Source organism: Scleropages formosus, chromosome 18 (genome assembly GCF_900964775.1).
Source record: "Scleropages formosus chromosome 18, fSclFor1.1, whole genome shotgun sequence".
In the NCBI taxonomy this organism is placed as follows: Eukaryota; Metazoa; Chordata; class Actinopteri; order Osteoglossiformes; family Osteoglossidae; genus Scleropages; species Scleropages formosus.
In genome coordinates, this window is record NC_041823.1 from 9,273,200 (window position 1) to 9,285,883 (window position 12,684).

Consider the following 12,684-nt stretch of genomic DNA (forward strand, 5'->3'; position numbering starts at 1 on the left):
CTTCTTGGATTTTCAAGAGCAGAAAATGTAAAAGCTCAGAAGAGATCATTCAAAGAAATGGACTGCTGGCAGCTCTCAGGATTGTGGGGTTAAACACATATTATGGTCTCCCTTCTTGCTTCATGCAGAGAAAAAGAAATTAGTTTTTTCCCCTCTGGTTTACCTCATTCAAAGGAGAAAAGAAAAGAATCAAATTTGCTTTAAGTCAGTGGAGCCCTGTAACAGGATGTTTTCCAACATTAGATTCACTTTCATGGTTAAACAAAAATTCAGAGGGTTGTAAAGGTTCAAGCTGACAGCCGTTTCCTTCATCTCACCATCTTTGTGTGTTTCAGTAGCTTTAGATTTGTGCAATTTGTTATATTTGTTTGTTTAATATATATAACAATTTCAATTGAGAAATAGATATATTATCCTAAAAAAATTAATACATTTCCACACACACACACACATTTTCAGAACCGCTAAATAGTAGTTAAAGTAACTGTTAATTTTCTGTATGTTTCTTTCTATTTATTGTTTATTATTTCTCTTTCTTCTATGACATTTTCTTATTTTATCTTATTGCAAATTATGCAATTGCTATTGAAAAGGATTTAACTAAAATTTGTGAGCTTTGACACTATGTGCTTTTCCTTTTCTTTGCTGTCTTTCACCATGTTTAGTAAGATGCCCAAGGACTAAAAATCAATCCAGTGTGTTTGTGGTGTCTTTTTACCATTTGCCTAAGTGGTGTCCCCACACCCACGCTGAGCACTTTAGAGTGCATGAGTTAGTACCTTTTTATTTCACAGTGCTGAAGCACATAATTAAATTTTTTAACCATTTGACACAGAGGTACTAGTATTGTCTCCTATGACTTGAAATTTTTCAAGAGTTGGTTCTAAAGGTATTTCACCTCCCTAGTTGCTGCAGTCACTTCCATTCCCACAAAAGTGCCCTTTGTCATTCATTTTGTTCTTAGCTCTTCCCATCATTGTGTTATTGACATTTCTGTATTTAGTCACATTATTGCATGTTGAATTCATCTCTTTTTGGAATGAATAACCTTGTATAGCTGGATTTTTTCTTACACAAAGAAGGTTCTAGAAGTAGTCTGATGAAGTCCACTGGTTTTTCATCTCTGATCCTGGCAGATACCTGTATTAATGAGTTTTATTTCCAACTGAGCCTTTCATTTGTTGACTTAAGCCCAGCTTCCAAATGAATGAACTGAAATATTGAAATCATGCTATCAACTAAACACAGTAATCTAGGACTCAATACATTTTTTCCACTTGTCAGAAATCAAACATGTGTTGGTCCTGGAAAGTAAAATCGTTCCATGTCAATTTCTTAGGGAGACTAATTTAAAGCTGTATTCTGTGATATTTCCATGCTAAGTGTATACCATCTGTCATTATGCTAATGATTGGTGCATTTTTATACTTTCATGGTAGTAAATTGAAACATAAATGCTTTTAAAAATGCATGCACTAATCTTCATTAAAGTAATAAACTAATAGTGAAAAGTTGTCAGATACCATGAAGACACAAACCATGACCACTGCAGGTCACCAAGGTCTGGTAAAAGGTAGATATCACCAATCAGCGAGGATTTCAAACAGATCTTGACAAACCGATAGGAAAAATGTACTGCATCATACCCTATTTGGTGCATAATGTGACATTAATATTATGGCTTAATTTATTCATTTGGCAGTACTTTGCATTGTAACCATGCAAGGTTCTTTTGTTCATTGTTAGGGGCACCCAGCAGTCAAAAATGTTGTGAAATTCTGCAGCTTTTGCAACACTGTTGAGTTTTATTCCGTGTGTGTGTGTGTGTGTGTGTGTGTGTGTGTGTGTGTGTGTGTGTGTACCTTATCTGTACATGGCGTAGAAAATTCTACTTTTCTACTGACAGCTGTTTTTAGACTGCAGCGTTTTAGGAATCCGTGAACGGTCCGTTTAAAGTCGGCCTCAAGTTAAATAAACCCAGATCTAGGGAGGTAAAAGTAACTTGACATCACTTACTGCTCTTCCGCCAGTTGAACGCTAATGCAAAGTGTAATGTACTCTCTCCATTGACAGTTCATATCCTGCTAGATGCATATTTTATGAAGTCCTTCTTCTTTGCATGATTTCAAGCTACATAATGTCTTGCGTGTCTGTGACCTCATGACGACATTAATTATGGCTTCGATTGCATGATTCTTGTTTTCTTGCCTCCGTATCCAGTGCATGTTAATCCTTTCCAAGCATTACTGTACATCATGCTGTAATTTATTGACTGGTGAATGCTATGCTTATAACTTGCTTATAAATTGCTGAAATTAAAAAAAGGCATAACTGCTTTTCTCCTTCCCATTATCTACAGTAAGTTTCACAAACTGTTTGTGTCTGCTGGTTACCAAAATATTTGCAGTACAACCACCACTGCTGAAACACAGTAAACACTAAATGAAGAACGTCATGATTTTTCATCTTTATGAAGATGTGAAGTAACCTGTCTATTAGGTGAAGCTGCAGTAATATTGGATTTTTTTAAAAATTTATCATACTGACGTAGTGGATGGATGTTATATGTATTCTCTTTTTAATGGTACACTGTAATGATTTAAAAGATATTTGAAGTAAAATAGCCAACCAGTTTCAAGAACCGCTTCTCTCGAGCGGGGGTCGCAGCGAGTCGGAGCCTCTTAGGTGCAAGGCTGAAGAAGTTTGGGGGTTCATACCCTGGACGGGATGCCAGTCCATCGCAGGGCCACAACTATGTACACACAGCCAGGCGAAGCTACTGAAGCAATTGCAGGGCAAGCACCTTGCTCAAGGGCACCACACCTGGAGGCGGGGACCAAAGCGGCAACCTTCGGAGCGAAAGGCAGCCGCGCCAACCACGATGCCACCAGCCGCCCCCTAAAGTAAAACAACTAATTAGAAATAGATGGAAAAAAAATGAAACAGTATAATACATAATTCATTCGACTAAATTCGCGTTTGCCCAGAGGTAAATGAATGTCCCAGATAAATATGTCATCAGCTACATTGCCTGGTTGCCTTTATAACCCACAAAGACAGAAATTTGTCGTTTTCTATTGTATTCTATTTTGCTATTAGGCTGACACTTTTATTTCACCCATGTATACAGCTGGGTTTTTAGAGCAACTGACTGCAAATGCCTTTTGAAAGGCAAGAACAGCAGGACTCCTTAATGGCATTTGTGTCAGAAACTTTCAGATTTCAAGCTTAAGTCCTCATTATAGTAAAATATATATTTACAATACATAGATGTCTGTGAAAGGTGCTGCAGAAGGCAAAATTTGTATCATAGCAGCAATTTTTATGATTAGGATCCTGGGATGTCAGGTGTGCTACCTTTTTAATGTCTCTGTTACATTTTTCTTACATTATGTGCGGATACGGTCATGTGGGGTTACGTTTTAATGCTCATGACTCAGCATATGAGGGAAAGTGTCTCTTTATGTTGTCCTTTTTTTCTTCATAATTGAATAGGCCATTATATCTGATTCACTGAAGTCTCATTGTCCCTTTGTAAATCATTCTTACAGCTGAAATTATTATTGACAGTCGAAATTTTGTTGCATATATATTTCTTAAAAAGCCTTGATTAAATGGATGAACCAAAAGAATACAGTGCCGTCTTCTCTTTAATACCTTACAGCACTCTTTTCTAAGTGGGTTTTAGATGAAAGTCCTTGACGGGCGGGAGGATTTATTAGATTGGGTACGGGATTGTGGCTTTTTCTATTTAAATTTTTAGTGTAATTGATGATTCTTGGAAGTTGAATTCTGGAAAACAGAATGACTAACTAGTAACTTAACAGATATGCAGTTCTGTCAGTTCTCAGTTATTGAGATACACTCAGCATCTTGCCATATGTAGTTCTGCATGGTTATGTTTGTTGTACATTCAACGTTTTGCCAAACCCAAGCAGAGGAAAAGCTATTCATAAAGGGTCATAAAGCTAATGTCAAAAATCTTGAACTAACCCTTTCACCCCGCAATGCAAATGTTTTCACTTACTTATATATTTAGAAATCACTGACATCAGTTTCAGTGCTTATAAATAGAAAGTTTTAAGTTTCTGGACAAATAATTCAATATGTGTATCGAGCACCTAATTACTACAATTTACTAGATTTGTTTTGGCCCATTACTCTTTAATGGGGTAACAGGTAGTGCACCAGTTAATTATATGAAATTGTAAACTGAAGTCCAAGCCCCAATTTATACTACTGCTGTAGTACCCTCGAGCAAGGTACTTACCCTGAATTGGTACACAGCTGTAAAAATAGGCCAAATACTGTATGTTTCTCAGGATGAAAGTGTCACATGAGCAACGAACTGGCAATAAGCAATAACATTACCTCTCTCCATGATAGCACAGTTTATACTGTAAAGCAGTGTTAAATGAACAACGGGATTCAAATCACTGCCTGCAAGTGTTAATTTCAAAACTGAGAACCATAATTACGCCTGTTGTTTTAACACTGCTCATATTACTGTGTGTTAATGTCTGATTCCTACTGAAAATGTGACCAAAATAATGAAGAGACCTCTGAACTATTCCTCAAGTAACACGCTTAAAGCACGATGGAGTGTTGCTGATGACTTCTGCCAATGTAGCATTTGGTTCAGCACTCAAAACTATGAATACAGCCAAACCATTTTCATTATGAAAGGACAATGAGACTACATTATGACTGTTCAAAATTTTTATAGCACATTAACATTCTGAGGCCAATCGCACGTTCAGAGTGAGTCATAGTTGAGCAGTTTATCCTTTCGCATTTGAACAGGTGTATCGTGCTATTCGGTGCGAGAAATATGTTACCATTTTTCTTTTTTTTTTATTATTTCCCCCCTCAGATTCTGGCCAATATCATTATCTTCATCTGTGGGAACATGGCCGGAGCTTATCACAAACATCTGATGGAGCTGGCCCTCAAGCAGACGTACCAGGACACGTGCAACTGTATCAAATCCCCCATCAAGCTTGAGTTTGAGAAGCGTCAGCAGGTTGAGTGCAATTTTAACCTCTATCGTGTTTCTCGGCGCCTCTTGGTCATGCAACAGATCAGTGCATGTGGAAATGTGCCTGTCGGTTTGCTGTATACAGCCTTAGAAATTCATAGCACTCGAGAATTGTTGTGTCTCGTCAAATATTCCATTGCTGGATTAGAAGCACAGTTTTGTCACTTGCTTATCAGTCAGTGATGTATTATGCCCCGTTCACTGCTTTTAATTGGCCCTTGGAGCTGCTTTTATTCAAGGCTGTATTATGTTCAATTAGGAAAAAATTGTATTTAAACCGTAGAAAGCATAGGGCATCCATTGAAAAAATAGCTCATATTATATGTTATTTCTACACTTTTGAGATGTGGTTGGATTTTTTAAACCAGGGTCACTTCACTGATCATACTGTGATCCCACAAGACAGGTAAAGTACAGTTTCTGAATATAAATGTATTTTAGTATGGAATGTTTATTAACACCCGTCCTGGGTGTGTCCCCTCCCCCTCTGGCCTTACGCCCTGTGTTACCGGGTAGGCTCCGGTTCCCCGTGACCCTGTATGGGACAAGCGGTTCTGAAAATGTGTGTGTGTGTGTGTGTTTATTAACAATTCTGTGTTTTCAGGACTATTTTTTCTCTTATTTTATATTTCATACAATAATGTAATTCACAAACTGTATTTTCTATGAGACGTATGCAAATGTAAATGTAGAAACACACAACGTTTTATTTTTGAACAAACGTTACAAAGACATATTAGGTGGGCTATACTGAAAAATGAATAATTTGTGACATTCTTAAGGCTTTCTTTTCAGAAGTTTTTTAGAGAAGAAGAAACTGCAAATCAGTGAGGAATAATTTATATTTAGACCTAGATTTAATACACCTTGCCTTATGAACATACCCACTATACAGATAAGATCATAATATAATAAATTATATTTATATGATACTGTGATTTTACATTTTGCTTACAATTTACTAAGTTGCTCTTTGGTAACCTAATAAAGGCGAGGTTTTGTACTTATATATTCATGCCCAAAATAAACAAAATTGCTATTATAGCATATTTATCATGTTACAGCTTTACAATTTGTTGTACCAATTAAGGCCTTTGCAAAATGTTCTGAAGTGAACCAATGACAGGGGATTTTGAGGCAGATAGTGCTTTCTCTGCCAATATTCCTCTAATATTTTTTTCCGTCAGTCAGGGGAAATCAACTCTTTATATCCATATGGCGGCTCTGCAGAGCCAGTCGCAAAAGTTAAGGATCGGCATTCAGTTCTCTGCAGATTTGTGACATGTTGCGGAGAACTCCGGCACATGCAATCTCGCTGCCACATGAAGCCCAACAAACCCAGATTAGATAGAGGCTGTTCCGTGGCCGGTAAAATCTGGAGTGCCAGTTGTTTTCTTCCCACGTTCTTCACACCACATGTTAGTGCACAGCCTGGTTTTTGTGGCCATAAAGAAAACGGCAAACATCATTGCAAACATTTGGCAACAGTTTGCGTAGCACCCGTGTTCGGTAAATAAATATTCCACACATTTTGTCCAGCACTGGCATCAAGAGCTGTAACAAACTTGGCAAATATTTGAGAGGATAAAACTGGCTTGGGGCTAGTTGATATCATGGATCTTCTGGCTCATACAATCAGCACATTTATATTTACCTCAAATAAATAACCTCCTGCTTATTCCTTTGAATAACAGGAATAATAATGACAATTTTTGAACATTACAAAAAATTGACGTTTTCCCTGTAGCCTGTTGAGTCCCGTACTCTACCTTGTTTAAAATAATGCTCTTTAATTTCGGTCATGATAAATGCCATGATCTAACCTCCAGTGTCTGCAGTTAAGCATAAATCAGAAAGAGGAAAAAAATCAGTTGGAATATGGTATAGTAACCATTTACAGTTGTTCTCAAACCTTTGTTGTTTACTTTTACCACAATTTGTCGTTTGCAAATTAAAAAAAGAGAAGTATTACTTTTAAACATGCAAATGTCTACATGACTATGTAAATCCGCTCTTAAGCCCGATTTCAAAGTTAATGTTCAACGCGGTCGTCTGGGATAAATTTTTAGGGAATTAAATAAGAACTAGGTTCACGTGCGAGAGAGCTTTGAGCACGTACGGTCCAGGGCGATATGAAAGGCCATGGGCACCGAGCTGATTTTAATCACAAGTTCGTGGTCTGAAAGGAGATCACTGGCTGGGTGGCAGCTTTCCAGATGTTTCTGTCAAAGGTTAAACGCAGCTTGATTGATTTGCCCTTTCGATGCCAGTTATAACGCAGGGTTCCAGGGAGATTTCCACAAAGGGCTGTTGCATTGACTTTACAGTAATTGCTCTTAAAGTGTTATCCTGGGGTGGCTGAAGAAAAGGTTAAGAAAAAATTGCTCACTTTTAACGTGTTGGTGCACTTTTTTGTTAACCATAATTATCGCTTTTAAATTGCAAATGAGTCTCAAGTACTAGGTAAATAAATAGTCACAGGGCAAACGAGGTTTAATTTTTATTTATTTTTTTATTTTTTTGTTGAATTGAAAGGGGTTTTTTTGGAAAGCTCTTCCTCTTCTCATTCCTTTAAGCTTTGGAAATGTTTATCTCTATGCATGCCATTAGCCATCATTTAATATGCAGAACACATATGAAAAACATTTGTGTCAGACAGCTGTAATGGTTATATACACTGAATACTGAGAGAATCTTTAAAAATATTGCATCATTTTTGGAAGCATATGCCGTAATTACTAAAGATATGGCACTTTATTCAGATAAATTGTATTCAAGCCAGCATTTAGGGCATTATATATGTTGTTTATGGCCACACATATTTTGTTTGCATTCATCTGTCTAATTTTTTACATCATATAAAATATTCAATATCATCATGTTATCATTTATGCACATGCACTTTATGATAAGGAAACTGAATTTGTGATCAAAGGCTGATGACCCAGGAGGGGCCAGTTCCAATCCTTTCTAAATACTGTCGAACATTTTGAATTCTAATTGCTTTGTAATACTACATTAGTGTTAATCCAGCAAGTCTGTCATAACAGTTCTTCTCTAACCAAAATGTGTTTCTCAAGAGGGTAGTTGGTAGCATAGCAATTAGAGCGGCCGCTTTTGGACCCCAAGGTCTCAGATTCAAATCCTAGCTCCAGCTATAGCACTCTTGAACAAGGTCCTTACTCATAATTGCTCCAGTAAATATTACACAGCTGCTAAATGGGCAAGTAATTGAAAGTACCTTAACCTTAGAAGTTGCTTTGGAGAAAAGTGTCACATGAAAGGAAATTATAAGCACAAATGGTGTTATAATTAACCAATTTACAAAATTAGATTTGAGTGGGCTAAAAAAAAATTTAGAGTGCATGAGTTAGTACCTCTTTATTTAAATATTTTTTTCTTTTATTTTTCAAATTACTAAACATAAAATCAAGTAGCTATTGTTTAATATATTTATAAATTTTATTTTCTTTGAGATTTAATGTACAGACGAAACATATGAAGGACCCTCTACTTTGGGGTAATTATAATGCATAATGTACAATGCTTTCTATTTCTAGTTATACAGATTATTAAATATTCCATGACTTACCAGGGGGGTGCGGTGGCGCAGTGGGTTGGACCGCAGTCCTACTCTCCGGTGGGTCTGGGGTTCGAGTCCCGCTTGGGGTGCCTTGTGACGGACTGGCGTCCCGTCCTGGGTGCGTCCCCTTCCCCCTCCGGCCTTACGCCCTGTGTTGCCGGGTAGGCTCCGGTTCCCCGTGACCCCGTAAGGGACGAGCGGTTCTGATAATGTGTGTGTGTGTGTGAGTTAGTACCTCTTTATTTAAATATTTTTTTCTTTTATTTTTCAAATTACTAAACATAAAATCAAGTAGCTATTGTTTAATATATTTATAAATTTTATTTTCTTTGAGATTTAATGTACAGACGAAACATATGAAGGACCCTCTACTTTGGGGTAATTATAATGCATAATGTACAATGCTTTCTATTTCTAGTTATACAGATTATTAAATATTCCATGACTTACCAGGGGGGTGCGGTGGCGCAGTGGGTTGGGCCACAGTTCTGCTCTCCAGTGGGTCTGGGGTTCGAGTCCCGTTTGGGGTGCCTTGCGATGGACTGGCGTCCCGTCCTGGGTGTGTCCCCTTCCCCCTCCGGCCTTATGCCCTGTGTTGCCGGGTAGGCTCCGGTTCCCCGTGACCCCGTATGGGACGAGCGGTTCTGAAAATGTGTGTGTGTGTGTGACTTACCAGCAGAATAGTATACATGCCCTACCTTTGTAGAATATCGATGCTTTATTTTTCTGTTGAAGAAAATTATAACATGAATATGTGTTATTAAGCATATAAATTATTTTTTAAGTACTGAAATGGTCAGTATTTAAAAAAGAGTTTTTGAACTGTTTCAGGCTATGCAAATCGTACCCATTTTAAAGTTAAAAATCCTGGCAATGATAATTTGTTGTGCCAAATTCATACATTTGCAATCTAGAAATTTGCATTGCTTCGTTGTACCCCCACCAGCCTGTCAAAAAATGTTTATGCAGTTCTGATTTGTTATCGTTACTACTGTGTTCCACCAACACAAATAGCATGCCAATATTTGTTTTAACATACTGGACACACATTGTTTATGTTTGTATTTTTTTAGATGCTCATCTTTCAGTTTCAGTTTCAGTTGTTTTTTTTTTTTTTTTTACAAATTCAGTGGGAGGTGCAATAATGGATGCAATGAATGCCTTTAGGAAAAAAGCATGAAAGCCTGTAGATAGTCTGTACGTGAGATGCATCCAAGGACTGTATCTCCTACTGCTTATTATAGCTAGTTGCTTTTCAAACCCCTGTGCCACAGTGCTTATTCCACTATAAACCAGCACAAGTCAAAAGGATAAAACCATTACATTCTTGAACTGATTAATGAGCTCCAAGGCACTTCCTGCTATTTTTTTTTTCTTTTTTTTTTTGCAGGAACGGCTTTTGCTGTCCCTGCTTCCAGCGCACATTGCAAGGGTGATGAAAGCTGAAATCATACAAAGACTGCAGGGTCCTAAATTTGGCCAGGTGGAGAATACCAACAACTTCCACAATCTTTACGTCCAACGGCACACTAACGTCAGGTACTGCCTCGACTCAAGTTCCACTTATATGTTAATTTTTTTTTACATGTATGGCTATCTCTTGTGGGAGGCAAAAGATAACGTATGAAACACATGATGAAAGGCCATATTACGAAAGAAGGAAACAGCAGAAGTACAGAGGCAGCACTTTTAAGACACTTTTCTTTCTTTGCAGGACCTTGCTAGAAATATGAAAATGATGCTAAAATGCATTTTTTACCCAAGTGTTAGTAAACAATTTTATACATTTTCTTTGTTAGTATTTTGCACTTCGTTCCCCAGTTTTTGTTGATTACAGTAATGAGGTGTGGGAACACATGCACTATGAATATTACTTTTAATGTAAAGGAAATGTAAGGGCAAGTAAGCAGGTCCAGGGAGTGTCCGGACGGGAGATGGGAGTGAACAGATGTCTGGGATTGTCTATTTCTCCATCCCATGTTTTCCAGTAAGCAGCATAAACAAAACTTCTTATTCATGTAAATTATTAATGAAATAACATATAAAAGAAATACTCTTTCAGTCCCGGGCTAAGAAAATAATCAAACTCCTAAGAATGAGCACAAAAGGAAAATAAAACAATGAGCAACTAGACTAAGAATCTCTGTAATCTCAACTCCAGATTATCGACATCCACAATGAATACTTACGTCTTTTACCCTCAGCACCCTCAACATATCCATATCCGTGGTGCTCGTCTGGTGCAGGGTCGAGGTGGTCAGGAGCCAACCCTGGAAGCGGAGGGTGTGAGGCTGGGTACACTCTAGATAGAGTCCCAGTTCAAAAATTGGGATTAGTTATTTTTTTGTGTAGCATATGACATTAATCATAGTATTTTTATTTGAAGAGGTTTTTTATATATATATACACTGTATACAGTCTGAAGCCACTTGTCCCAGTGAACCAGATCTTAACCCAGCAACACAGGGCACAAGGCTGGAGGGGATACACCCAGGACAGGACACCAGTCCATCACAAGGCACCCCAAGTGGGACTTGAACCCCAGACCCGCCGGAGAGCAGGACCCCACCAAAACCGCTGTGCCACTGCACCTCCTTAGATATATATATATATATATATATATATACGGGGTCACGAGCGGTTCTGAAAATGTGTGTGTGTGTATATATATATATACTGTATAGGGGATGTGGTGGCACAGTGGGTTGGGCTGGGGCCTTCTGTGTGGCGGGTCTGGGATTCAAGCCCTGCTTGGTATCCCATCTGGGGTGTGCCCCTCCCCCTCCAGCCTTGAGACCTTCGATGCCGGGTTAGGCTCCGGTTTGCCGCGACCCCGCTTGAGATGAGTGGTTGTAGGCGGTGTGTAGGTTTTCTATTCTTAATTCCATTATTGCAACATGCTTCAGTTGTGTTTTGTTTCCCCTGCAGTATCCTGTACGCCGATATTGTTGGGTTCACACGTCTGGCCAGTGACTGTTCACCCGGAGAGCTGGTCTACATGCTCAATGAACTTTTCGGCAAATTTGATCAGATTGCTAAGGTAACCACGGAGGCAGCATTGCTAATGGAATTTTCCTTATCGCCTGAAGGTAACCAGAGGGAACGCTGCTGTTGTACCTGTGGCCATCAGAGAGCAATGCTGTCAACCTGTCTTTTTCTCGCTGTCAAATTCCTTATGGCAGGCATTCAGCATTCTGCACATGCAATGATTTTTCCCTTCTGTTGCCACTGAATCTGATAATATAGCTTGTTCTTTGCATACTGCCCAGCTGATCATTACAGCACTTCAGAGCTCGCGTCCCTTTCTGTGCAGCCGATAGCGATTTGAAGTGTAGTGCACTAGTGCGCTTTACAGCAATTCAGGCATTAACACACTGCTGCTATTGCTCAAAATACTCATTATAGCACAGCTGTAAGAGCTCATTAGTCTAATTAGTTAACTATTACATATTATACATAATATGCAATGATCTCACAAAGCTCCAAATGCTTTAAAGGCACAGGACCGTTTACTAATGACTTTGCAAATCACTCCAAAATGTTTTATTCTCAAATTTAATTTGACAAATTATTCTGCAGTGGCACTGGAAAAGATTTGCCCTGACATAGCCTGACATCATTGCTGTATTGACAATGATTGTCAATAATTATGTTGTCACCCTGGGCATCATTTTGTTTAAATTATGACATATGGTGATATGCGTACGTTTCTGTTGTATGTATTGAAGGAATCATTAACTTTCCACATTTAGCAGCTGCTGCACATTTGAACATGTACATTTGATGCAATGTTGTTGCAATGTTTTTCTTAGGAAAATGAATGCATGAGGATAAAAATTCTTGGGGACTGTTATTACTGCGTGTCAGGCCTACCTGAATCATTGCCAAACCATGCGAAAAATTGTGTGAAAATGGGTCTGGATATGTGTGAAGCTATAAAGTGAGTATACACTCCACTTGTCTTTTTTATTGTACACTTGCCTCCAAATGCTACAAAGGAGGATTCCCATAGTATCTATTCTACACCTTAAGACTTCCATCCAGTTCTTTCAAAAACAAAAAT

The 12,684-nt window shown here is 38.3% G+C and overlaps 1 protein-coding gene across 1 annotated transcript in view; it reads left to right on the forward strand.

The window, feature by feature from the left end:
* adcy2a (adenylate cyclase 2a) overlaps positions 1-12,684 on the forward strand; it is a 66,529-nt gene that overhangs the window by 32,013 nt on the left and 21,832 nt on the right. The window contains exons 4-7 of the mRNA XM_029260015.1: positions 4,874-5,023; positions 10,012-10,160; positions 11,550-11,661; positions 12,434-12,561. Of these exons, the coding sequence (XP_029115848.1) occupies positions 4,874-5,023; positions 10,012-10,160; positions 11,550-11,661; positions 12,434-12,561 (539 nt within the window). The remainder of the gene's footprint in view (positions 1-4,873; positions 5,024-10,011; positions 10,161-11,549; positions 11,662-12,433; positions 12,562-12,684) is intronic.